Raw genomic sequence first — 26,506 nt, 5'->3', positions numbered from 1 at the left:
TTTGCATTCTATTGTAATTTCTCTTATTATTATTTTACAATGCGAAGGTACCAAAATTCAACTTTATAAGCAGTAGAGATTTAATTGTCCAATTTTGAAACCTAAAATCAAATTATCCAGACTCCAAACATGAGGGACTAGAAAGGTAATTACTACTCTGATTTAATAAAATATCAATTATGTTCGTCAATTAATTAATAACGATTTAGATCCAACTTAATATTTTGTTTTGTAACGACCATTTTTATGCTTTATATATAAATTATCAAATAAATTTTCAACCGTTGTTTATTTTTGTAATCTAGTCTCTAAATCTTCTAGCAAACATATATCCAAAAATACAACTTTATTTTTCATTCAATCTCTTTTCAGTTTTCTGATTTCAGTACATCACTAAACAGGCACGCCCTTATATTTCAATTATATCCAACTCTTTCAATTTAAGACAAAAACTCTATTACCAAGTTTTATTAAAATGTTCAATGAAAATTAAAGGATGAAATGAAACTCCCACATTTTGTTTATTCTAATTTTGCTTCTAAACCTATAACAGCTAGTTAGTTTTAGATTCTCTTGTATTATAGAATAGATCATTCAGTAAAGAAAAAGATATAAGAGAATAAGAGTTCTAATCTAATGAAAGTGGTAAAAATTTAGAAGCAAGAGGTTCTTTCTTTCTTCAATAGAAGTTAGGAAAGAAAGGTAACCCATATAAATAATGAATGTAAATGAAGTAACTCCAACCTATAAATGATCAGTTAATGAAGAACAATAATATAAACCGAAGTAGCCACTAATCGTCATCTCTTCTACAATTTTTCGTCGCATTCGAACTCTCATCTTTGAATCCTTCAAGAGTTAAATTACAGTTGTTCATGGTAGAGGCATCAAGAAGGCCATGATTCCAGAGCTTGATCATGAATAATCTCCAACACCTGCAAAATTTTCAGTGATATCAACAGGAAGTTAGGCAAACAGAAGCCAGAAATGCGCAATTATATAGATCGACTCCAAATGAATCAGGATCATATTTTCTTTGGTCAAAGAATGTCGAATTTGAAACCCGAATCAAAATGGATCCTTTCAGCCACACTTCCAAGCATAAAGAGGATAGACTGAACACTTGTGTAAAGGAAAGGTTCTTAGTTGCATTTGCAAACGATTCAAACTAGAGAGGAAAAAAACAAGCGTCAATAATATGGTCTGAAAGAAGTTCGATTATGAAATTTGTCAATCATCCAACATAGCCTTATCAAACTTCCAAAAGGCAGCAAAATCAATAAAATGATTTTAGGACCAATCGTTCACGTGTTTGTCACTTGGTAAACACAAATCTCAAGCTTTATGCTTTCAAAGACCCACAAGTTTACTGATTAAACTTGAGTTGAGATTCCAGAAGGAAAAATATTGAAGTGATCAAAAGTTTTCAAAAGTTTTTGAACTCATCAAGTCTATTATCATTTGAACTACCATTTTTATGCTTTTCACTACATCAAGAAAACCCAGCAGGAAGAACCTAATTTGTAAGAGTATCTTGAAGAACTATGCTTTGATTATTCCAATTGTCTTGTACAAAATCCATAAATTACTCTTCATCGTTGAAAATATTGTAAGAAGATCTCATCGTGCCCGATTGGAAGTGAAAGAATTGGGAGACCTCAAAATTCAACTGACCATGATAGGACGATTCGATGTTCTTGGTTGTCATTCTTCGTCCTTGGAACCATTCTCCTTATTCAGCACTCTTCCAGAGCTCGCCGAACAAGTGTCAGAATCAGTCATGTTAGAAATTTTGCTGTCCAAATTTAAATCGACTTCTCTCTGTACACTGCCTCCAATTACACTGATCTCCATTCTCATTCCAATGTACAATTCAAGCAGGGGCTTGTATCTTAAATGTTCTTTTTCCTAGAATTACCAGTGACGTAAAGAACTTACTGCATGTCTTCCACAGATCCTTCAATGTGGTAAAAAATTTGGTAGTTCCTTCAACAGGAAGTCTTGTTTGAACCCAAGCATAGCCTCTGGAAGCTTGCTCGAGGAGATTTCACCTACTGTCATCATGTCTTGTTTCAAGCTCTGATAACAATCATGGTGCAGCTAAGCAAAAAAGGTCAACTTTTATAAAGCTTCAAAATGAGCCCTAAATCAGTTATCGCCTTTATTGATAGGCCCTTGTGCAAAAATATCCAACTGTGAATAATATCATCAAGCCAACGGGAAAAACAAAACACAACTAATAATGAACAAACATCACAAAGCAAGCCTACATCAAAATAAGCCATGGAAATATGCCAACATGTTGAAGAACATTACCAAAAGAGAGGCGGAGATGAGATAAGCTCTTTCCCGTGAAGTTTTGAGAATGCTTCGCATGCCCAAGGCACGTGACCATCAGCTAGCACCCTGGTACACAGCAGAGAATATAATTTTTTTTATATAGGAACTATGGGACTGCTAGGAAAAGTATTATTCATGGTGCAGCTCAGTTTGGTACCATGTTAAAGTAGAATTAAACAGTATAGAGGAAATAAGGTAATGAAAATAATTGTTAAGAAAAATAAGGTTGGCAAGGAACAACCTCTGCTTCCTAACAAAGGAGTTCCATAGATGCATAAGCCGCTTTTCATCTTTGGTGACATCCACGAAATCATCGAGCATCTGTAAATTAACAGTTCAAGTTGGTATTTTAAGTTTGCACGAATTCCAAAAAATGGATTTAACAGGGCCAACCAGTGGTACACAAGATTGTAATCACCTGCCAGACCAAGATATTCCATATTGCTAGTTTGAAAAAACACTTCAAATTCTTAAGAAAAAATCCTTCTAAAATAATGCAAGTAGGAACAAGTCAAATATTTACTAGTTCAACAAAAACCATACCCTTCGATCTTCAAAATCTGCAATGTCATCATCTACTTCGTCCTCACTATCTTTGTCAGATAGTACTTTATCTACAGCCATAGGCTTCATTATCAAAACAGAAGATAGCGATGAGCAAGCAACAGATTTCATTCCAGGAAAAAAGGATTGAAAATAACATGGTAGGAAGCTAGATGCAAGTGTAGCAAGAACTTTGAATTTTTAATTAACAGAATAGCAACCTGTAAAGTTCATGTACTAAGCACCAATCCACTTGTTTAAAACTATCTAAGAACAAATTAATCCATTTATATCTAATATAAGCATCTTACATATGTTTTAACTACTAAATGTTGAATGATTCGACAATAGCAGGACTGAAAATAAACAAATAAAAATACCAATGATCCAAACCAGCAGGCATTTTTACCCTAACAAATTGGCCGGATTAATTTCCTAATCATAGCTTACTTCATTTTTTTCTCACAGTTCTCTCTAAATTGAACCAGATTAAACCAAACAAAACTAAGAATTAATTTAAACTTCAAAAGTGCATGTTTAAATTCTTTCTGCTTAACAAAGTACGAAAGCACAGGATCCTTTTAGGAATCTGGCCTCCTTGCAATTAAGATTTCCCAACAAAGCCGATACCCATAAACAGAGCAATGCTCTGATAGTATTATTTATGAAGTTCTAGGAAATTACAGCCAATCAACAACAAGAAAGATAAACGGAACTCTAGCTACCAGAACTTTGTAAGGGCTGGAGATCCTCTCCCACAAGCCAAGCTTGCTCAGCAAATTCTCATCCCCCTCTTGCTTGCTAAAACCCCACATAAACCCTCCAACACCCATGGTCCCCATGGATAACAGATTCCCTCCACTCACTAACATTTGACAAAAATCCCCTCTTACTCCTACGTTTATATGTACGTATAATCAGGGGCCTCACAGATCCCTCACACCGAAAACCAAAATAAAAATAATTCATTTTTCATAAGTAAATTAAATAATTTGAAAGACCTCAATATTGTAAAACCAAGCTTCATACCTGAACCCTGTGAGAGTGATAAAACTGCCGTTTCTGCAAGAGCATGCGGCTGAAATAACAAAATAAATTGACCACCCTTACTTACTGGCACACTCAAAATTGATTAAAATTTATGGACAGCTCTAGAATTAAAAGATGAACTTGAAGTTTGGGTTTTGTTCGGACTGTAAAGCTAGGAAACCACAAACATGGAATTGGTTAAGAACATGCCAATACACCATTTCCTAAAAATTGTGGCATAGATATTAGACACAACAAAGACGCAGGTATAAACTTGTATTGTCATCTATTTAATTTAATGGAAATCTAAATATTGTCAGGTAAATTATATTTCTCTAAGCATTTTCCAACAATGAAATGAAGGCAAGCATCACAAAAAACACACATCTTCCAAGGAAAAAAAAACACACCTTCTTTATGCAACCTCATTGAGCTTTATAAAGAAAAAGCTATTTGTGTTCTATTCTTTAGTATATTATCTAAAAAAATCAATTTATACCCTACAACTTTCAAAGTTTTATCACTTAAGAACCCAAACTAATAAATGTATCAATTAAAACCCTAAACTTTCATAAGTTTAATAAATTTAGACCCTCCTTTAAAATTTCGTTCAACCATTAATGCATTAATGTTCACGTGTATAAAACTTGTTTAAAATTGTCAAATTGGTTTTAATATAGAAGTAATAGTTAAACGGAAAACAAAAACAACCAAAGAAAATAAACAACCAATACAAAACTAAATCCAGCCAAGACTACATCACTACATGTGAATGAAGCTTTGATATCTGAAGAAAAAAACCAGAAAAGATGGTGAACATACTTTCTAGGGTCTCGTTCGACCGTTAACTTCCTTCCTTTGGTTGGTTGTAAATGATCACTTCCAGACAGTACTTTATAACATTCAGGACCTGTAGAAGATTGATTGATAGCCATTGGGACACCTGGAATATTTGAGCTGGATGCAACACGTTCAATGCACTCCATAGAGGAAGGACAATCAGGGCCAATATTTTCTCCGTCTTGTTGTGCATTCTGCAAATAAGTCTCAATGGGGAATGAATGGCTCCCCTCTTTTTCACAGGATACACCATCTAAATACAAATTTAATTTCAGTTGAATTGCCAAGCAGATTGTTGAGATCATATAGTTCAAAATCCACGAAGTTTAAAGTTAAAGAAGAGAAAATCCATCTATGAAGAAATAAGATAATAAATATACCACTTACTACAGCTTGATACGATATGAGCTTTTCAAATTACGATATATAACATGGAATGGATGAATTTAAAATATCTCAATGCAATTAATTAATATTCATTTCAATTGGGTGGACACCGAAAAGTGAAATCCTCAACCCCTTGTCAAATTTACTTTTTAATCAACTTATTGGTATCCCTTTGTTTTTTTGAATTTTAATGTGCCCCTCTGCTAGGGGTAACAAGCCCACGCTACCGAGCTCAGCTATTGGTATCCCTTTGTTAACTAAAAGAATACTAATCGAGGGGAAAATTGTTGAAACTTTAGAACCACGATTCGTGAGGCTTCTATTTCTCCAGCCAAATTTTTCTAATGAAACACCAAGCAAGCTCAGGTAAGTACAAATTATTGGCCAAGTTCACACGCAAGAATGTCAGAATGGCGTCTTTATGTAATGCTAGTTTGCCACTTCTATTAGTGTGACATAAGAAAGAATTCTATCACTCCTTTTCCTCCAACTTAAAGGAACTAGAGGACTGCAAAAGAAAAAATAAAATTTTACAGCAGATTAAATTACCAGTGTTATGCCCTACAAATCCCTTGTGCACGCCTTCTGTGGCAGGTCCAGGTGAGTCCATCTCCAAGAACTGCACATACTTCCCATTCTGAATAGAGTTCTTTAACTTGCGCTTTCGTGGTCTTGTGCTGGATATTAAATAGTCAAGTCTAGCAACAAAATAAGGCAAAGCGCCAACAAGATAATCCCATATGAAGGGGTTCAAAAAACATACCAGAAGAAGAAAGTTTGTAGTTGTGGGTCCACTCCATCTGCTACAGTCTGCAAAAGAAAAAATACAATATAAAAACATATTAGCAACCTTCAAGCGGCTGTTTGGCACAAACAAAATTGTTAAACAAACTAAAATAAAGCGTCATTGACAAGTCACAAGAGCTAGGATGAACGAGTAAAGAAACAAAATGAGCAACAGAAGAGAGGAAAGAAAAAAGGTGAAGGGCGTAAAGAGACGAGTAGTTGCTACACTGCCATATCCCTCCCGTCCTACTTAAGAAAAGCCTGAGCAGACCGAATGAAGGTGAGAAGGATTTTGAGTGTCATCGGTTTTGGTAAAGCATTATTCCAATGTAGCCAAATTCATCCAATGTGGAAGAGACTGTTGGATCTACAGAAGACAGCCAAAAGCTGAGAAGGATTCTGAGTCTTTTTTATTTCAGTACGATACGAATCCAAGAAAGACAAATTCATTCAATATGGAATTTGGATTGCAGGATCTTTTGAAGATGGCTTTGAGTCTAACCAAACATCAACTCACCAAATGTTCCTTTTAATTGACATGATAAATATAAGTATAACGATAAGAAAAGCAAAATTATCAAAAAGAATTATTCACAAAAAGGAATTTCAAACGCTTACCTCAGATCTAAAGACATCAATTTTCACAGAGACATTCACTGCCTGATATTCTTCAGTCACCTACACGTTAAATGTTTCTTCACAAACCACATAATGCTCGATAAGCAGCAAAACATCTAGACATTGGAGATTACCAACCCAGTATTCGAAGTTGAACATATCATGGGAAGAGCATAAGTGGTAGCGCAAACCCTAAAAGATAAGAACAAAAGCACTAGTCTCTTTAGGGGGAAAAAACAAAAAGGAAAAGGAAAGAAAAAATAATAAGCACCAAGGTTCAATCAAGGATGCCACCAAACAAGCAACCAAATTTTTAAAGCATATGAAATATCTCTATGACCTGACCCAGCCTAAATTATGCTATCCAAATACGCATTATCAACACAAACAAGTACAACAAAAGGAATACTAAAATTAATAATAATATGATTAAACAAATTGCAACAAACTTGATCGAAAATGTCAATATGAGCAGTGCATGTACAAATATAGGATATCTTCATTTGTCCTACACAGTTCCTGGTGGGAACAGCTACATAATTTCTGTTAGTTTTCAGATAATCAGCTAACTCAGTTAGGTCAGTTTGCAGTTACCGTAACAAGACAACTAAATTATAGGATACTTATTCATTAACCAAAGTAGTTAGCGAACATCTAAAACTGTGTGTGCAATGGGAGCTGCTTCTTCCAAATTTTAGCAGTTGAATTTTACTATACTTCTCTGACTTAGTTCATATTGGTATCACATGTTAGAGGGTTGTTTTGTTTAAGGTGGACCCCATGGTAATTAGACAGCTGCACTTGGTTATGCATAAAATCTTAAACTTCAAATATGACCGAAGGTAATCTATCAAGATGTCCATTGGGATAACAATGTCTGGATACATATCTTTTCCACGAATAATTGTAATTTTGAGGATTTGGATCGCTCATAGTGGAGTAAAAGTTTGCAGTTTCATTTTGAATATATCCTTGATAACTTGTGGCATGTTTCTAGCTTGCAACAGATTTGACTCCTAATGTAGGGGGTGTTATTTAACCCGCCAATTTGGGAAGAGGGAAGGGCTATAGCATGCTACTCCACTGATTTTTTTGTGAATCTTTGGATTAAGGAAAATAAAATAATTTTTAGGTGAAAGTTTCGATTCTAAAATAAAACTTTTAAAAATTTAAAAGGAAACTTCAAGGGCCAAACTAATTTTGACCTACAAATTACTCATAAGATGTAAACTTATGTTTTAAATAAATTCAAAATTAACTCACAACCATGAAAGCATATACCGAATAATCTCTATCTTTATCTTACTATTTTATTTATTAAAAAAATGTTCACACTAGTTCCGAGGTCAAGACTTTGGAAACATCAAGGGTTCCTTATTAAGCTCAACTGAAAAGTCAAACACACAATCTTTGGGTAGGTAGCACACAAAGACCGCAAGCCTTACCCAACGGGCCACCTATTGGGGGTTATTTTTATCTTTACTTTTACCATATAAAAAGGTGGGATAGTCGAGAATCAATTTTGGTCCTTTATAAAATTTCAAAATTCCAAACTTATCCCAAAAAATGGAAGCTGGTTTTTTTTTTTTTTTTCCCCAATACTTTCATTAAAAAGTTTTTAAAATGTAGAGGTATGTTCTAACGTTAAAATGAATTAGGTTAAATTTAAGAAGTTCATGAAATCTAATACAATTTTTCAAAATGGTTAAATTACTGATTAACCCAATAGTTAAAGCTGATAGGTGAAGATAAATTTAATATTATATCATCTAACACTCCTCCCACTTGTGGGCTTAAAATATGTAGACAACCCAACAAGTGGATATCGATATTCACTGGGAAGAAAATAACGTTGTAAGGGTTTTGAACACAAGACCTCCTTGACCACCTGCTCTGATACCATGTTAAATCATCGACTGACTAAAAAGCTTAAGTTGTAAGTGAAGACAATTTCACCAGGCGGTATTGAAACGAGTGGTCTAGGTGGTCCAACATTTGGAAATTAATATTAATTGGGGAGAAAATAACTTGTGTCTTATTTTTTAAATTGGCTAAAATTTCCAAAACAAAACAAATAAAAATTATAATAATAATAAACAACACAACAAGACAAACTTGAAATCAAGGGAAGTTTCAGAAATTAAAAACATAGGTTAAAATGTTATGGGAACTCAAGAAACCATCTATTGAAAAGTAAAGAGGAAAGAGAAGAAACAAAACAAGGCTTACGTGGGAATCCCTAACACAAGGAGAAAAAAACCACGATAGAAAAGTTTTTATCATTTTAATGTCATACTTACAAGAGACCCCAATCTCAGATATAAATAGAGTGAGGGGAAACCCTAATTTAGTAGGCATATAGTAAAAAGAAAAAAACACCCTTAGGGCTAAAGCACCATATTTCAACACTCCCCCTCAAGTTGGGGTGTAGATATCAGTGAGACCCAACTTGCTAACAAAAGCTTCAAAAGTCTATCTCGGTAACCCTTTGGACAAAACTTTCTGTAACCATATTTCTTCACACACACCCAGGCTCATAGCTCTATACTCTGCCTCAGCACTACTCCTGGCAACTACACTCTATTTCTTACTTTTCCAGGCAACCAAATTTCCCCATACAAAGATACAATATCCCAAGGTTGACTTTCGATCAGTCACTGATCCTGCCCAATTTGAGTCAGTATATGCTTTGATGCTCCGTTTGTCATATTTTCTGAAAACTAAGCCCTTTCTTGGGGTGGATTTCAAATATCTCAGAATTCGAGTAACTGCTTCCATGTGTTCCTCATACGGACTTTGCATAAACTGACTTATCACACTCACAGCATATGATATATCAGGTCTGGTATGAGATAGGTAAATCGATTTTTCCACAAGACGTTGATACCTCTCTTTATTTACAGGAACTCCTTCCATAGTATTTTTTAGTTTGCCATTAACTTCAATAGGAGTGTCAACAGGTTTAAATCCCAGTTATTCCTGTTTCCTTTAACAAGTCCAGTGTATATTTCCATTGAAACACGGATATTCCTGCTTTTGATCTCACCACTTCCATCCCAAGGAAATATCTCCCGCCAAGATCTTTAATCTCAAACTCGCCCGTCATCCTCTATTTCAGCTTATCAATCTCTGCAGTATCATCTCTTGACAAAATGATATCGTCGACGTAAACCACCAAAACAACAATCTTCCCTGACAATGATCTTTTGGTGAACAAGGTATGATCAGAATGCCCTTGAACAAACCCTTGGGATTTAACAAACATCGTGAATCTATCGAACCACGCTCTCGGAGACTGTTTTAACCCATATAAGGACTTTCTAAGTTTGCAAACATGGTTCCCAAATTTTGCTTCGAAACCCGGAGGAGGACTCATGTAAACCTCTCCTTCTAACTCACCATTCAGGAAGACATTTTTTACATCCAGTTGATGTAGAGACCAGTCCTTATTCACGACAACGGACAGAAGAACTCGGATTGTGTTGAGCTTAGCCACTGGGGAAAAAGTTTCTGAATAGTCAATCCCATACGTCTGAGTGAACCCTTTAGCTACTAACCTAACCTTGTCTCTTTCGAGCGTTCCATCAGATTTATACTTCACTGTGAACACCCATTTGCATCCAACTGTTTTGTGACCTTTAGGGAGAGCCACCAGATCCCAAGTTTTATTTGCTTCAAAGGCTCTCATTTCTTCCATAACAACCGTTTTCCACTCAAGAACTTCCATGGTTGTGTGTACACTGGTAGGTATTGCTAGAGCATCCAATTGGGTAGTAAAGGTTTTAAATCCATGAGACAAATTATTATAGGACAAAAGGCTATGCATAAGGTACTTGGTGCATGACCTGGTTCCTTTCCGTAGAGCAATTGGCATATCAAGAGTGGTATCATAATCGCCAGTTTCCTCCGGCCTCTTTCCAGTATCAGGGTACTGATTCTATTTGGATTCCTATGGCAAGTTCTCATCCTCCTGAGGATCTTCCAACACCTCATTACCATCTATAGTTTCAACCTTCTCTAAGCTTGTCTTACCATCTTCTACACACCCAGATTTTCCTTCAAGGACATTCTCTGAAACAACAGGATCTTGAACTTGAGTTGGTGCTGGTTCCGATTCTTGGACAGCTTCCGATGGGACAGCGGGGGTTTCCTTTCTAAGATTCTTCCTATAGTATGTTATCCAGGGCACCTGTCTAGTAGGGAGAACAGACACCGGGATATCTGGACCAGTTTTGGAACTAGGTAGAACAGTAACATTTGTATTTGTATCTGGACTAGGTTCAAGGTTGAAGTCAATAGGTACATAGTATGTGGAACTGTTAGTCTCTTCACTATGGTCTCCCCTTAAGATGACTAACAGGAAAAAATGGTTTACCTTCAAGGAACATAACATCCATAGTGACGAAGTACTTCCTTGAAGATGACTAACAAGAAAAAATGGTTTACCTTCAAGGAACATAACATCCATAGTGACGAAGTACTTCCTTGAAGATGAGTGGAAACATTTATAATCCCGCTGATGAAGGGGATACCCGACAAACACACACTTTTGAGCTCGTGGGGCAAATTTAGTCTGGTGGGGACCGTGAGTATGCACGAAGGTTGTACACCCAAACACACAAAGAGGAACCTCAGGTATAAGATGTGTGGACAAGCAGGATTCTTTAAAACACTCAAAGGGTGTTTGAAACTTAAAAACGCGTGAGGGCATCCTATTAATGAGATGGGCTGTAGTGAGAATAGCATCTCCCCATAAATACGATGGATGAGACGTAGGAATCATCAGGGATCGAGCAACCTCAATGAGATGGCGATTTTTCCGTTCAGCCACCCCATTTTGTTGCGGAGTGTAAGCACAAAAATTTTGATGGACAATTCCTTTTTAAGTCAGGAATTCCCGGAGGGTGTGATTGACGAACTCACATCCATTATCACTCCGGAGGATGGCAATCTTCGTATCAAACTGAGTTAAGACTGTGGTATAAAATTGTTGGAAGATAGACACGACCTCGGTCTTATTAGTAAGGAGATACACCCATGTAAGCTGAGTATGATCATCGATAAACCTGACAAACTACCGTTTACCAAACAAGGTAGAGATGTTTGAAGGGCTCCAAACATCACTGTGGATCAAGTGCCTTTGGGGTGAAATCCTCTGGATCGGACTGCGACAAGCAAAATGGAAAAACACCTCCAATATGTGAACATTGCAAGAAGTCGTGGCACACAAAAGACCAGTGCTGGAAGCTACATGGCCGACCTCCTAATGGCAAACGTCACCCTTCGAATGACAAATCGAAGTCTAGCCGAGCTCTTGTGAGTGGATCTGTTGAGGAGGCCGCACAACCTTAGGTGACCAACCCAGGTGACTCAAGTATCGTAGGGATCGGAACAGTTGTCAAGTACTCCTCAGTCCTTTAGTTTCTTTGTTGAAGGGAATGAATTATGGATTCTAGATTCAGGAGCAACCGATCACTTGACTGGCTCATCTAATTGCTTCCTCTTGTATTGTCTGAGTGCTGGAAATGAGAGGATTCAAATTGCAGATGGGTCCTTCGCTCCTGTTGCAGGAAAAGGCCAGTTGTCCCCATTTCAAGGATTAGTTGTACAAAATGTACTACATGTGTTGAAGATTTCTTACAACCTGTTGTCAAATAAGTAAAATAACAAAAGATTTGAACTGTAGAGTTATCTTCTCTGTTGCTTTGTTTCAGGACCTAAGCTCGGGGACGACGATTGCAACTACCCGATATGACAGGGGCCTCTATTTCCTTTTTGAAGATGCTTCCTCTAGGAATTTGTTTAGAACTAGTCTTTTATCGTCATTTACTATGTCTGAAAAAGATTATTTATTGTGGCATTTTCGCCTTGGACACCCAAGTTTTCTATATATTCAACATTTCTTTCCCATTTATTCCATAATTCGAATCCTTTCATTTCCAACACTCGGACAATACGAGAGGAATTGATTAGATGAGCCAATCAAGTGATCAGTCGCTCCTGAATCTAGAATCCATAATTCATTCCCTTCAACAAAGAAACTAAAGGACTGAGGAGTATCTGATTGAACAACTGTTCTGATCCCACGATACCTGAGTCACCTGAGGTTGTGCGGCCTCCTCAACAGATTCACTCACAAGAGCTCGGCCAGACTTCGATTTGTCATTCGGAGGGCGATGTTTGCCATTAGGAGGTCGGCAATGTAGCTTCCAGCACTAGTCCTTTGTGTGCCACGGCTTCTTGCAATGTTCACATATTGGAGGTGTTTTGCCATTCTGCTTATCGCAGTCCGATCCAGAGGATTTCACCCCAAAGGCAGCTGACTCCATAGTGGTAACAGCAGAGCCATTCATAGCACTGGATCTATCTACTTCCAACCAGACATCTGAGCAGACCTCCATGAGAGACGGTATCGGCTTTTGCCCTAGAATTCAACTTCGAACCGTATCAAATTTTGGGTGCAATCTCGCAAGGAAGTCATACACACGATCAAGCTCTTCTATCTTCGAATACTGAATTCCGTCATGTGAGCAATTCCAGATGATCTCCCAACACAATCCATCTCCTGCCATAATAAGGATATTTTGTTGAAATATGACATTAAATTCATACTCCCTTGTTTGCACTCACGGACCTATTTACGTAGAGCATACAGGTGGGACGCGTTCTACCTTCTAGAATATAATCTCCGAACTGCATCCCAAATATCCCATGCAGTGACTGAATAGAGCAGGGGGTTTCCCAATCTGAGGTTCCATGCTACTGATCAACATCGAGCGAAGTAACGAATCCCCTCCCTTCTAGACACGCTCTTAGGAATCCTCAGGGCTTGGTCGCGGTATTTTTCCGGTCAAGTACCCAAATTTATGGCGCCCTTCAAGGACCATTTTAATGGTTTGGGACCAGGAGAAGTAATTATGGCCATTCAGTTTTTCTCATGTGATCATCCCTGCAGAGTTCCCTATAGTCCCAGATAAAAAATTAGCAATAGGAAGAGTAGGAAACATTGTTACCGGATTTTCTGAATAGATTGGAAGACTAGAAGATTCATGGCCTTCAGTTTTGCCCCAAAAGCTGTCATTTGTTGTTGGAGATTTGGCAATTGCTGTTGGAGTTCCCCATGGGATTCTGATCTTGAATATTTCTGTCCATAGAAGACGGGAATGGAATTCTCTCCCATAGAGTCCCCATTCGATACCGAGGCTGAACCGGATAAACGTGCGGAAGTTATTGTCCACAATATTGTTGTTGAACAGATGCGGACGGTGGAGCTCCGATCGCGTACTGACCACAAGGCTCGGCACTGCTGCCAGACGAAGCCGCGATCGGGTAGCGTGGGAATGGCTCGGGAGCAATCGGTAGAAGCAAGAAGAGCTCTGGTTGATTGACCCGACTTGGCTGCTGGAACAGACTCGCCCGAAGGCTGCTGCGACTGAGAGATCTGCGACGCGTCGGCTGGAACAAGACCGCCAGGCGTCTAGGCGATCCGCAACCCGGCTGGGTTAAGGTTGCTTGATGGCACGACCACAGGGAATACGGGTGGCACGATTGCTGGGTTGAGGGCGCTCGGCAGCTGTGTTCCAATCAACGGTTGTTGTTGCGCCGGGTTTAAGACCGTCCGGAGATACCGATCCATGGCCGCCTAGATCATAGCCATATTAGTTGTGTCTGTCATTGTTCCATCACCTACCAAGTTTGATGACTGAATTTATTCTATCGAGGCTAGGGTTTCATCACCTTACTCTGATGTCATATTGAAAAGTAAAAAGGAAAGGGAAGAAACAAGACAAGACTTATGTGAAAAACCCTCACACAGAGAGAAAAACCCACGATAGAGAAGTTTTTATTATTTTAATCTTATACTTACAAGAGACCCCAACCTCAGATATAAATAGAGTGAGGGGAAACCCTAATTTAGCAGGCATATATTAAAAAGACAAAAAATGCCCTTAAGACTAAAGGGCCATATTTCAACACCATCACATTTGAGGAACATCAACTACCCATCAACTACCCTTAAGGCTAAAGCCGCATATTTCAACACCATCACATTTGAGGAACATCAACTACCCATCTCCATTTAGGATATTTGAGAGGTCGAGGTGAGCCTCTTTGTTGGGTAGAAGTTTTTAACCTCTTTGTTTGGCGTTTCTTAGTACTATCACCTTCCTAATAAGAAAATGCGTTATGTGGCCGCTGTTTTGCCCTATTTGGATTTTCCTCTGGCTTTTTGGGTTTTAACTTTTCGCTATTGAAGAGAAGTGGTTGAAGGGACGGCCCCTTTTTCGATGAATAATAACCCTTTTATGAATCTAAGGAGGAGAAACATCTATTGGTAAACCTAGACCTTAATCCTCCGGGGGCTTTTCTTCTATTTTCTTTGTATTCCTCCTACCCCTCACAAAATCTCAGCTTTCTCCTCTCTTTAGAAGGTTGTGATCCCAATACGGTTAATTTTTTTGCATGGCAGGTTTTGTGGAAAAGTTAAACACTCTAGACCATATTTAGAAGCAATCTTTTTTTTGGGGGGATAAAACACCAACATTTGTTGGGAAGAAAATGGAAGAATACAAGGGCATACCAAACAAATAATTACAAAAGAAACTTGTCACCAACAGACATTAAACTTCACAAGGAACCAAACATCAGAAGACTCTCTCTCAATACCTCTAAAAACTCTAATACTTGTTTCCTTTCAAACATCCTATAACAAAGCACACATCCCCACTTTCCATTATAAATTTTTTTAAAAAAAAATAATAATAAAAAATAAAAAATAAACTCCCTTTTCCCCTGAACAACGGATGGGTCAGTTGAGTTGGCATTGGTGTTCTCTTTGTCATCAAGCAACAACGGATTTAGATCATATTTTGAGGGACTGTTGGCTTGCCATGGCTATTAGGGAGAACTGTTCGCCATCCATCAGGATTTGTTGGGTTGGGTTAGTTGTGGTTCTCTGATTGAGGAGGCTATATGAATCTTCCTTTTCAGGATAAAGGAAGGTCTCTGACAAGTTTGTATTTTTGTTGTTTTATTGGAGGTTATGGCTTGAGAGGAGTGGTTGTATTTTTAAGGAGATTGAAGAGGTCTAAGTTTGAAGTATGGGACATTTTGAGATTTAAAATTTAATGTCTCGCTATGGGTTTTGGTTTGGCCGCTTTTTTGTAATTATTAGTTGGATTTTATTCTCTTGGCTTGGAGTCCATTTCTATGTTTTGGGACCACTTTTGTGGGGGTTTTTTTTTTTTTTTTTTTTTTTTTTTTTTATGCTCTTGTATTTCTTTCATATTTCTCAATGAAGCTTAGTCAAGAAGCAAAAACCTTAACTTCACATTTAAGGAATATCACAGAGTCTGAAAGCCTACCTTAAAGCTTGCGCATAGCATCAAACAAAATGGACATGAGAAGTCTTCAGTTACTACATAATTCGAGAATGAAATTAGGACCAAAACTGTACGTTCAAAAGGCAAGATAGAAGTCTTGTACCAAAAAAAAAATGTTAAACAGACTTATTATATCTCAATGCAGCAAACGATTTACATGACATACTTATCCATTTCTATTAGATGATCTTATATCTAAAAGAAAACTACAAGTCTTTACAGAAAAAACTATCATATCTCATCTAACTCTACAAGATACAATGGAACTTATCATCTACAGATATTATTAGCTATATTTATAAGAATTATTTTAGTTACATACAACAGTTGGCACCAATGTAGATGAAATGATCTACACCTAATTACTACATATTTTACAGCTCAATTGAAGACAACAAATAAATGAATACAACGCACCTAGTTAGCTCTAATTATTATTAAAAAAAAAAAAATAAAGAGAAAAAAAAAAAACTTGTTTTCCATGTTAAAAAATAGAACAATTTTTTAATGGTTTTCAGGAAAGAATAAACAAATAACAAATTTATGTTTTTAATTAGAATAATAAAAAAAATTAAAGCAAAGAACAAAAAATAAAAAACAAAAACAAAACAGACTTTTTTTCCAAGTTGAGAAGTATAAGTGACCAGGGAACTACATGAATGCTCTTGATTTGGTCTGTATGGCAGAAAAAGTGTAATACAAAAATATTTGGACCAGAAAAACAAGACTTTATTGTCTTATTTACCTTTTTTTGTTCATCTTTTGTTGACTGCACTTGCGCCACTCATATACAATTATTTAAAAAAAAAAAAAAACCTTAAGTACTCTTGTCAGTATAATTTGATTTAAAGTATTATGTTTCATATTGGTAAAATAATATGACGATGAAATCTTTTTTTTTATATAAAAAAAAATGTCTTCCCAAGCAAAGTTTAAAATTAAAATAAAAAATAATAGAAACTTTAACAAGTCTCAATGATAAAAGAAAATGGTTTTTAAATATTAATTGATATAAAAAGAACACACACACACCCGTCAAAACACACCATTAATTGTATTATATTTGATTGTATTTTTGCATGGAACATGCTATTAACAGATCTATGGTGACATTTTCAGCACATAAAAACCATAAATGTTCCATACCAAAAATGAACAGAAAGTAATCTTTCAAAAGAAATGGCATGTCCATAGAGTTCATAGAAATTGCAAGCAAATAAACTATCAAAGGCTTTAAAAAGGATGAAAACATTTGATGTTTCACTACAACAAAAGACAGGGAGAGACCTTCAGTTTTTCGAACTATGTTGTTGTAGTCCCTATAGTTGAAAATTACAACTCCAGTGCTCACCCTGTACATAAGGCCAATATTATCTATCACGCACTCATGGGATGTTAATGAAACCACGTTGATTTATAATACCAGAAAGGATAAGGGCACAAGAGAACAAATTGATTTTATTCTCATTCAATTTAGATGACAATTATATCTGCAGCTCTCATTTGTAAGCCTGATACAAAAACGTGAGCCAAATGGTGATATTGCAAAACCACATTGATGTCTTCATGAATTTGTTGTTCTTACCATTTCAAAGAAGATTAAATTTGGTTATTTTGTGTAAATACTTTCCCTTATTTTATCTATGTTTGAAAATCTCCCAAAGTTCTTTATCCCAAAAAAAAAAAAAAAAAAAAAAAAAAAAAATACTAAAATGATGACAATAATAATAATCTGAAATAGGTTATTATTATTTTTTTTTTTAAGGATATCACAGTTTGCACTAAAAGAATGAAAATAGACTAATGTCAAAGTTAACAAAGAAAACACAAACAAAATAACAGAACATATCCAAACAGTAATAATAAGTAGAAAAAATATAAGGAAAAGACGAGAGCACTAAATGATAAAAAAGGAACCATAAAACTCTCCCAACTACGATTAATATCTTTAATAGAAAACTCCTTGAACCCTTTGGTTAAAGAACACCAAGAGGAATATCTTTCAGTAACCAAGTCATTTCATATATTTCCTCCACAGTAAATAACTTAGTTACATACAAAATATGACGAAGTCCATCATTAATATAATATACATTAGTAATATATTAACAAGCCTCAAACAAAGATAAAAATCTGTGTGATCAAATTCAGAGGTTTCCTAAAGTGAACAAAAGCTAGAGAATATTCATGAACTAAACAACTTAAAAAGAAGCTTGCCATTAGCCATCGGTTACTCCTTTCATTCAATCTGAAAATGAACATCTTACCTCTCTTTTCGCCTAGCTTGTAACTTGTAATACAAACAACGTCGAAGAAAAGAAGGCTGCAACAGAGAAATTAACTTCATCAGAACTTCCAAGATTGAGTTAGTTAAATCATGTTTTGAAAAAAATAAAGTTTGAAGTACAATATGCCAACTAATGGGCTGCAGCAGGTAAATATTTTACTTCCAAAACTTTCAATTCATTATATTTCTCCAAAGAGAAAATACTCTTTCAATTCAATGTTAATAACTAATGAAAATTTTGTACACAAAACCATCAAGGAAATTGATCCATAAGAAATCAATAGAATAGAAAGTAAAAAGTGATTTGACCCCAGGAAACGCAGCATATTACATTGTTAAGGGAACGAAGATGAAGAATATTGTATAGTTCAACTGGTTTGCAATATATAAGGAGACTATCTTCAGCTGTCGTTGACTCTTCTAAAGAATGAACTTGGAAGTTATCATGGCACATCTTGAACTTTGAAAGAGGTAAGTTAAGAATGATGAGATAAGCTACCAGATCTCTGTTACAATCGCAATAAACAAGTGTTAAAATATCATATCAATGAAAGTTTTCAAAATATAATTAGATATCAAAATATCAAAAAATTCTAGTCTCACAATGGCTGCGTGGGTGTGGGTGTGGGTGTGGGTGTGTAGATAAGAAATAAATTTCACGCAAGAATGAAATACATGATGCCTACAAAAGTCAAAAGAGTTACAGAAACCTTCCCTGATTAGAACGTGAAGAAAGACCATAATCATTAAATTCTTTGTGGGTAGTATTCCAAGAAGGAGAAATGCTAACACAGTTCATCCCAAGTAATATCCAAAAGTCCTTCCTCATTGTCCCTACGAGGACATCTGATAAAACTCCTTCCTCAGCTACCCACAAAAAAAAAAAAAAAAAAAAAAAAGTCTTAACAAAGAAATGACTGCTTCTGTTGATCTACCAAACTCTTTGATCACTCAAGTGAAAGAGATGTTTGTTGTTAACTAGGCTGACGAGAATCTCCCAATCTTCCAATTCCCTATCAAGAAGGCATAGCTTAAATAAAAGGTGCCAGTAGTGAGCTTGTTGATCCTACGCCCTCCTAGTTTCAGCCTGTTTGGCAGGATGGATGCAAAGTCCAAAGTTTTCACTCCTAAAAGAAAACCCTGAGCTAAATATCCAATTTCTAAAAGAACTTTGACAGTGGTCGAAATCTATCCTTGCCTTCTTCACCACTTTACGTCCAAAAGTTTTCCATCCTACCAAAAAAAAAAAAAACCCAAGGGCCCAAGCAAAAGAGCCAATTTCTAAAAGAATTGTGAATGGTCAAAAACTATGTTAGGTATCTAAATCCCTTCACACACAAAATACACAAGAATACCTAACCGAAGCCAATAATCACACTAGAACAGAGTATATCCTTCTCCCCTGAGGAGAATGTTATATATAAACAAATATCCCAATGTCTTCAAGGTTATTACGAAGCCAACAGGGGTCACAAGTTCAGAGAAATCAAAGAGGAAGAACAGAGGAAGCAAAATAACAAAGAAAGATGTTCCGGCTATTCGAGAGAGCCGTCTCTCCTAAATGAGCTATTGCTCTCAAAAACCATCCTACCCTTCCTTCATTCCTAAAACCCTACTAATACCCTTCAACTTGTCCCCGCTCCCACGATCCACTAATTCCTTCTAACGTGCCTCTCCCAACGGTCTGGTGATCACTGGTCCCCTCCTCCTCTCTTGTTTGCATAATTCCTTTCTTGCCCTTCTTCCTCTCATAGACCTTCATGATAGAAGATCTCACATCCGCCCCTTGCTGAAAATTCACCTTGTCCTCAAGGTGAGCATCCGGAAATTGCTCCTTTATGACTTCAACTGGCTCCCAAGTGCCCTCTGAGTCTGGTTGTTTCTCCCATTGGATCAACCACTCTTGAAAATTCGTTTGAGCATTCCACCTAACTCCTAATACCAATTTCGATTCTGCCTCCCATTCAAATTCTTCAAACAATTGTGGTGCTTCAGTTAGTACTCTGCTCTCAGGAGATACTACTTTATTTAATTGTGAGACGTGAAAAACATCATGTATCGTGGCCGAGGGAGGAAGTTCCAGACGATATGCCACGGTCCCAATCTTCTCCACCACTTTGTAGGGGCCATAGAACCTTGGTGATAGCTTCTCACATCTTTTCTTCGCAAGAGATTTTTTTCTGTAAGGCCTGATCTTAAGGTATACAAAGTTCCCTGTTTCGAATTTCACTTGCCTTCTTTTTCTATTCGCGAACTTACGCATTCAATTCTGAGCCATTACCAACTAATCTTTTAATTTCAAGAGAGCTCAATCCCATTCGATTAGTTGTTGTTCCAACGTGTTATGCACAGTTTTTCGGTCACCATACAAGGTAATGGGGGAAGGAATGCGCTCAAAAACTATGTTGAATGGGGTAGTGTTGATCGATATGTGAAAGTTGGTGTTATACCACAGCTCTGCCTAGGGTAGCCACTTCTCCCACGTCCTAGGTTGTTTATTGCAGAAACATTTTAAGTAGGTTTCGAGATATTTGTTAACAATTTCCATCTGACCATCAGTTTGGGGGTGAAACGCGGTGCTTTTTCTTAATTTGGTTCCTTGAATAGCAAACATTTCACACCAAAATAAGCTCACAAAAAATTTGTCCCTATCGGAAATGATCGATCTTGGAAACCCATGGTGTCTAAATTCTTCTTTGATAACTTCCAATGCCACTTGTTTTGCTGAGAACAGATGACTTGGGGCGATGAAGTGACTACACTTACTCAATCGATCCACGACCACAGGAATCACATCTTTCCCTGCTGATTTAGGTAGCCCCTCAATAAAATCCATTGATACATGTTCCCATACTCAATCTGGAATTGGCAGGGGTTGTAACAAACCAATGGGTGTCACTGCTTCATACTTGTTCTTTTGGCAGATTACACACTTCTCCACATAACCTTTTACATTTTGCTTCATGTCTTGCCAATATAGTTCTCCCATCAATCGTTTATATGTTCGTAGGAATCCAGAGTGTCCCCCCATCACAAAGTCATCAAAAGTATGTAATCGAGTGGGTATCAGAGCAGAGGATTTAGAAATCACTAACCGATTTTTGTATAACAACTTCCCTTGCATCCACGAGTATTTGGGGTAGCTATCCGGATCCTGTTTCAAGTCCTGAATAATTTTTTGCAAGGTTTGATCTTATTCTACATCCTTTTGAGTGAGGTCCACGTCTAAGATGTTATGGGTTGAGAACACATTCAAGCTTGCAACTTCTTCTGTGTTCTGCTAATCAAGTGTGGGCATTCTAGATAGGGCATCTGCCGCTTTGTTGTTCAAGCTTGGTTGATATAAAATTTTGAAATCATACCCCATTAGTTTGGTCGACTGCCGCTGAAAATTCGGCTAAACCTCCCTCTGTTCTAGTCAATATTTCAATGCTCGCGGATCGAAAATCACTATAAATCGCCTACCCAATAGATAATGTCTCCATTTTTGCATTGCTAACACCACTGCCATCAACTCCCTCTCATACACTGATTTAGCTTGAGCTCTCGACGACAAGGTTTGACTGAAATATGCAATAGGACAGCCGCTTTGTGTTAACACTACCCCCAGTCCTGTGCCTGATGCATCGGTTTCAATAACAAATGGCTCGTTAAAATTTGGTAAGGCAAGGACGGGTAGAGTGGTCGTTATCTTCTTAAGTTTTTCAAATGCTTGATAGGCCTCCAAATTCCACTGAAAGGTGTCTTTGTGCAGTAATTGGTGAAGAGGTTATGTAATCTTGCCATCATTTTTTACGAACCTTCGATAATATCCGGTGAGCCCCAGAAAACCCCAAAGTTCCCTCAAAGTCGTAAGCTTACCCCAATTGACCATCGCCTGAATTTTCTCTTGCTCTGCCTCGACTCCTTGTTCAAAAATCCAATGACCCAAATATTGGATCTTGGTTTGGCCAAAGACACTTCTTCTCGTTTGCGAACAACTTGTTGTCTCTGAGCACATTAAAAACCATTCCCAAATGCTTAATGTGAGTATCCCAATCTGGACTATAAATCAAGATGTCATCGAAGAATTCCAGGACGCATCTCCTAAGGAAAGGCCTGAATATTTGATTCATCAGTGCTTGGAATGTGGCTAGGGCATTCGTTAATCCAAAATGCATAACTACGAATTCATAGTGTCCCTCATTTGTACGAAAAGCGTTTTGGGCACATCTTCCTCCTTCATTCTAATCTGATGATAACTCAACCTCAAATCCAGCTTAGAGTGCACTGTCGAGCCATGTAACTCATCTAACAACTCTTCAATAACTGGCATCGGGAATTTATCTGAGATGGTGGCATTATTCAGACGTCTATAATCCACACAGAACCTCCACCCTCCATCCTTCTTTCTAACCAATAGGACTGGACCTGAGAACGGGTTGTTACTCGAATTATCCCGGATGTCAATATATCTTTCACCAAACACTCAATCTTTTCCTTTTGAATGTGGGCATATTTATATGGTCGGACGTTAATGGGGTCTTGCCCTTCCCTTAAAGTGATTCAGTGATCAACCTTCCATTTAGGTGGAAACCCATTCGGAGTCTGAAATACATCTTCGAATTCCTCAACCAAGTCCCTGATATCGCAATCTAATAGTCTCAGACTTCCCTCTGATTCACTATTTTCCCCTTCGACTTCACTATCTATTTATAGACTTTGCAACTCAACGAGGAACCCCTGATCTTCTTCTTCCCATGTCTTCACCATCATTTTCAAGGATACTTATGCGGGGGTTAGTGATGGATCCCTTTTTATGGTAACCTTCCTTTCGCCTTTTGTGAACATCATCGTCATACTGGGCCAGTCAACCCCTATGTAACCCATTCAGTGTAACCACAACAACTCTAGAATCACATCCACATTGCCCATGTCCAAAGGTATGAAATCCGCTGTCACAATCACGGTCGGGAGTATCAGACTGACGGCTTTGCACACCCCCTTTCCTTTCATGGTCATATCGTTCCCTATCTCCACACCGTAGTTTGTGGTTTCCGTTAATGGTAGCCCTAGCTGATCCACAATCCTTTGGTGAATGAAATTATGGGTGGTGTCACAGTCGATCATCACTACCACCTCCTTCCCTTTGACGGTTCCCTTACCTTCATGGTTCCTAGTGCTGAGAACCCTAACACCGTGCATAGTGCTAACTCCACTGTCTCCTCTCCTCCCGTTCCTTCTTTTGTGTTCTCTTTCGTCTCGCATGCAAGATTTTCATCGTCGACTTCTTCTCCAGCAATCAGCAACATTAGTTCCCGCTTCTCTTTCACTTTGCATCTGTGGCCTGCCAAGTATTTCTCATCGCAACGATAACATTCCTTTCTCACGTCGAGCTTGAAACTCCGCATCGAATACTCTTTTCACCTGAGGGTTTAGCTTCCCCGTCCCCCCTTTCTCTGGAATCATCACATTCTTCATCATCGTTTGGTCTGGGTAATGGCTTCCAGGTTTCAAAATTCCACTACTAAAGGACTTGCTACTGCTCCCTTGGGCCTAGACCCTAGTTAGGCCACTTCTCTTTAATTCCTCCAACGACAATTGGATCATGAGGTCCCTGTCCTCCACTAACTGGACCCTCTCGAATTATTTCATCTAAGCCCACCGGTCTCATGCTGATCAACTCAGCCTTGATCGTCGAATGAAGTCCGTTCAAAAAAGTCGTTTTGAGTACGTTCTCAGCCGCTTCAAGGATCAACACGGTCACAATTTCAAATCTTTTCCGATAGTCCGCCACCGTGGTTTCCATCTTCAAGTTCCATAAGCAGGATAACAATGTCCCCTCTGCCGATATGCGAAACCTATCCAGCAGCCGTTCTTTGAACTCCTCCCAGCTTACGAACTTTTGTCGGTTGTTAACCCATCGATACCAGTCCACTTCATCCTGCTCGAAGCTAATCACGGACGCTCTTATCTTCTCATCAGTCAGTTCATGTATTTCGAAATACCGATCAGCTCGAAAAATCCACACGTCTGGGTTCTCTCCATTAAACATTGGCATCTCAATCTTCTTCTACCTTCCCTTCTAACCAGGTCTTTTGTTTGTGAAGACTCTCCTTCACTTTCTCTGGTTTTTTTCACCTTGGAACTTTCCATGGCCACAGTACTCACCTCCTTCCCTTTTCTGCTCAACATTTCTTTCATATCGCCCAACAACTTTTCCAGGGTCTTGTTCATCGTTAGCAGCATTTCTCTGATTCCGATCATCTCCTTCCCTGCCCCTTCCATTCGTTCTTCTAGCTATTTCTGAGTCATCATGCGTGTTCGTCCTAGATTTGAACGTGCTCTGATACCAAATGTTAGGTATCTAAATCCCTGCACGCAGAAAATATACAAGAATACCTAACCGAAGCCAATAATCACACCAGAACAGAGTATATCCTTCTCCCCTAAAGAGAATGTTATATATAAACAAACATCCCAACAAGGATATTACAAAGCCAACAGGGGTCACAAGTTTAGAGAAATCAAAGAGACAGAGGAAGCAAAATAACAAAGAAAGATGTTCAGGCTATTTGAGAGAGTTGTCTCTCCTAAATGAGCTATTGCTCTCAAAAACCATCTCACCCTTCCTTCATTCCTAAAACCCTATTAACACCCTTCAGCTAGTCCCCGCTCCCACGATCCACCAATTCCTTCAGACGTGCCTCTCCCAACAGTTTGGTGAACAAGTGGTGCCACTGCTAGTCCAGCTGGATATAAAGTGTTTAGACTACAATTGCTGAAATATAAGATACTTTTACATCAATAGAGAGCCCAAAAAAATGAACACTGCCTCACCACCTCAACACCACCTCCTATCGACTATATATAATTGCAATTACCAATGCAACACCATCTCTGATTGACTATTGTGGTATCTGCTTCTCAAGTGCTCCCATGTTTCAGTAGTTAAATGAACTACAGATGTTGAAAATTCACGAATCCAGCTCGGCTCTCTATTGTATCTTTATTGAGAAAGAGAGAATGTGCACTTACCTCTGGGACTTTAATCTTTCCTTCATCCCCCACAAGGTTAGGATGCCAAGACTCACCTTCTGACTAACCAGAACTTCACATAAATTTCACAATTGATCTATCTATCTTTATTTCCCTATTGCAATGTAACATCTGGACACAAATTGTTTGTTATAACTTGTTCACCAACATCTTCCTCCTTTCCTTTGTCCCCTGACCTTCCAACCAAGTTCCAAATCACAGAAAGATCCTTCATGAATATTTTCACAACTTCTCTCATAGTATATGATAGAAACATATTAGAAACATATTTTTCAACTCCCTCACTCCAAGACTCTTTTTGCATACCACTGGATTTACTTCGATAGCATTTATGAGGTATTTTATCTCCTAAGTTATTTTACATGGCACTGGTTGAATTGAATTGCATCGGTCTACCACTCAGCATTTCATAGGAACCCAGATCAGTACTAAAAACGGTGACCAACATGACCCCCAGCTTCTATACAATAAAAATCGTTCTATGCCAAGCTCATAAAGAGGGAAACAAATAAAACGACTCTCAGTCAATGAAAGATCCACTTGAAGTCCCACAACAAGAAAGATGACGATCTTAGAAATGACTCTGAAGTTTGTAATCCTGAATTTAGTATAAGCGTTTACACAGAACACAAACCAAATAAGTAATTATTCAAATTTTTCATCACTTGATGCCCAACTTCAACATCACCAGTCAAGAGAACGAGACAGCCACTAACATTCACCATATAAATCTTATATTGGGAATTCCAGAGAAAAACACAAAATAGGAATACAATTCCGACCCGATGAGGTCGGAGGAGGATAAATTATGAACACGAAACAGAATCAAACGGCGGAAGCAATAAAAGAAGGCAAGTTTAGTAACCTTACCAAAAACCATGGAAGTGGCGAGCGAACTCGTTTGAAGTTCCGAGGAAAAATTTTTGGATTTCAGAATTGTAGAATCATTGAACAGTAGGAGAAATTGGTTGTTGCGTTGAAATCAGAAAGGGAGATTGAAAACGACTCTCCCCTCCAAAATTGATAATCTTCCGGTAGCTGATCGTCAAAATATGAAATTTTTTCAAAATGTCAATAAGATAAAATTAGGACGGGAAATTTTCATACGAATGACCCAACATTTTGGGAAAAATGAAATTTGATCGGTCAAGTTTTTAGATTTTTTTTTAGCTTTTTTTTTTTTTTCCAAATATGAAATGGCTTTGACTGTCATAAATTTGTTCAGTTAACCTCGAGATCTTAGGTTGAATTTTCT

General features: G+C 37.6%; 2 protein-coding genes across 4 annotated transcripts; both read right to left on the bottom strand.

The window, feature by feature from the left end:
• Nucleotides 1–652: 652 nt before the first annotated feature.
• LOC120092151 (polycomb group protein VERNALIZATION 2-like) lies at nt 653–26,506 on the bottom strand. Of its 3 annotated transcripts, none has more exons than XR_016524549.1 (16): nt 26,122–26,455; nt 18,545–18,719; nt 18,194–18,249; nt 17,214–17,278; nt 15,909–15,961; nt 6,682–6,735; nt 6,544–6,603; nt 5,903–5,949; nt 5,689–5,816; nt 4,735–5,005; nt 3,913–3,961; nt 2,884–2,967; nt 2,582–2,661; nt 2,317–2,406; nt 1,675–2,193; nt 653–935 (listed from the first exon to the last, which is right to left on the bottom strand). XR_016524549.1 is itself a non-coding variant. In XM_039050367.2 (15 exons), the coding sequence occupies exons 2-15, from the start codon at nt 18,665–18,667 to the stop codon at nt 794–796; spliced, it is 1,302 nt and encodes a 433-aa protein (XP_038906295.1). In that variant the 5' UTR covers nt 18,668–18,719; nt 26,122–26,506; the 3' UTR covers nt 653–793. The 3 variants fall into 3 exon arrangements, 1 of the variants encoding a protein (XP_038906295.1); XR_016524550.1 differs by having other exon boundaries at nt 1,675–2,079; XM_039050367.2 differs by lacking the exon at nt 1,675–2,193 and having other exon boundaries at nt 26,122–26,506.
• LOC150032325 (uncharacterized) lies at nt 19,829–21,049 on the bottom strand. Its single transcript, XM_090306715.1, has 2 exons — nt 20,767–21,049; nt 19,829–20,427 (listed from the first exon to the last, which is right to left on the bottom strand). The coding sequence occupies exons 1-2, from the start codon at nt 21,047–21,049 to the stop codon at nt 19,829–19,831; spliced, it is 882 nt and encodes a 293-aa protein (XP_090162841.1).

This window comes from Benincasa hispida, chromosome 11 (assembly GCF_027475165.1).
Source record: "Benincasa hispida cultivar pf3 chromosome 11, pf3_genome.v1.1, whole genome shotgun sequence".
In the NCBI taxonomy this organism is placed as follows: Eukaryota; Viridiplantae; Streptophyta; class Magnoliopsida; order Cucurbitales; family Cucurbitaceae; genus Benincasa; species Benincasa hispida.
This window is presented reverse-complemented; position numbering and strand designations above follow the sequence as displayed.

Coding starts and splice junctions, on each gene's coding strand:
- LOC120092151 (XM_039050367.2), bottom strand. CDS start 18,667: ATGTGCCATGATAACTTCCAAGTTCATTCTTTAGAAGAGTCAACGACA. Junction 17,279..18,193: donor CAAGCTAGGCGAAAAGAGAG/GTAAGATGTTCA, acceptor CCTTATGTACAG/GGTGAGCACTGGAGTTGTAA. Junction 6,604..6,681: donor TGTTCAACTTCGAATACTGG/GTTGGTAATCTC, acceptor TTTAACGTGTAG/GTGACTGAAGAATATCAGGC.
- LOC150032325 (XM_090306715.1), bottom strand. CDS start 21,049: ATGGATTTTATTGAGGGGCTACCTAAATCAGCAGGGAAAGATGTGATT. Junction 20,428..20,766: donor GTTTCACCCCCAAACTGATG/GTCAGATGGAAA, acceptor AATTCGAAACAG/GGAACTTTGTATACCTTAAG.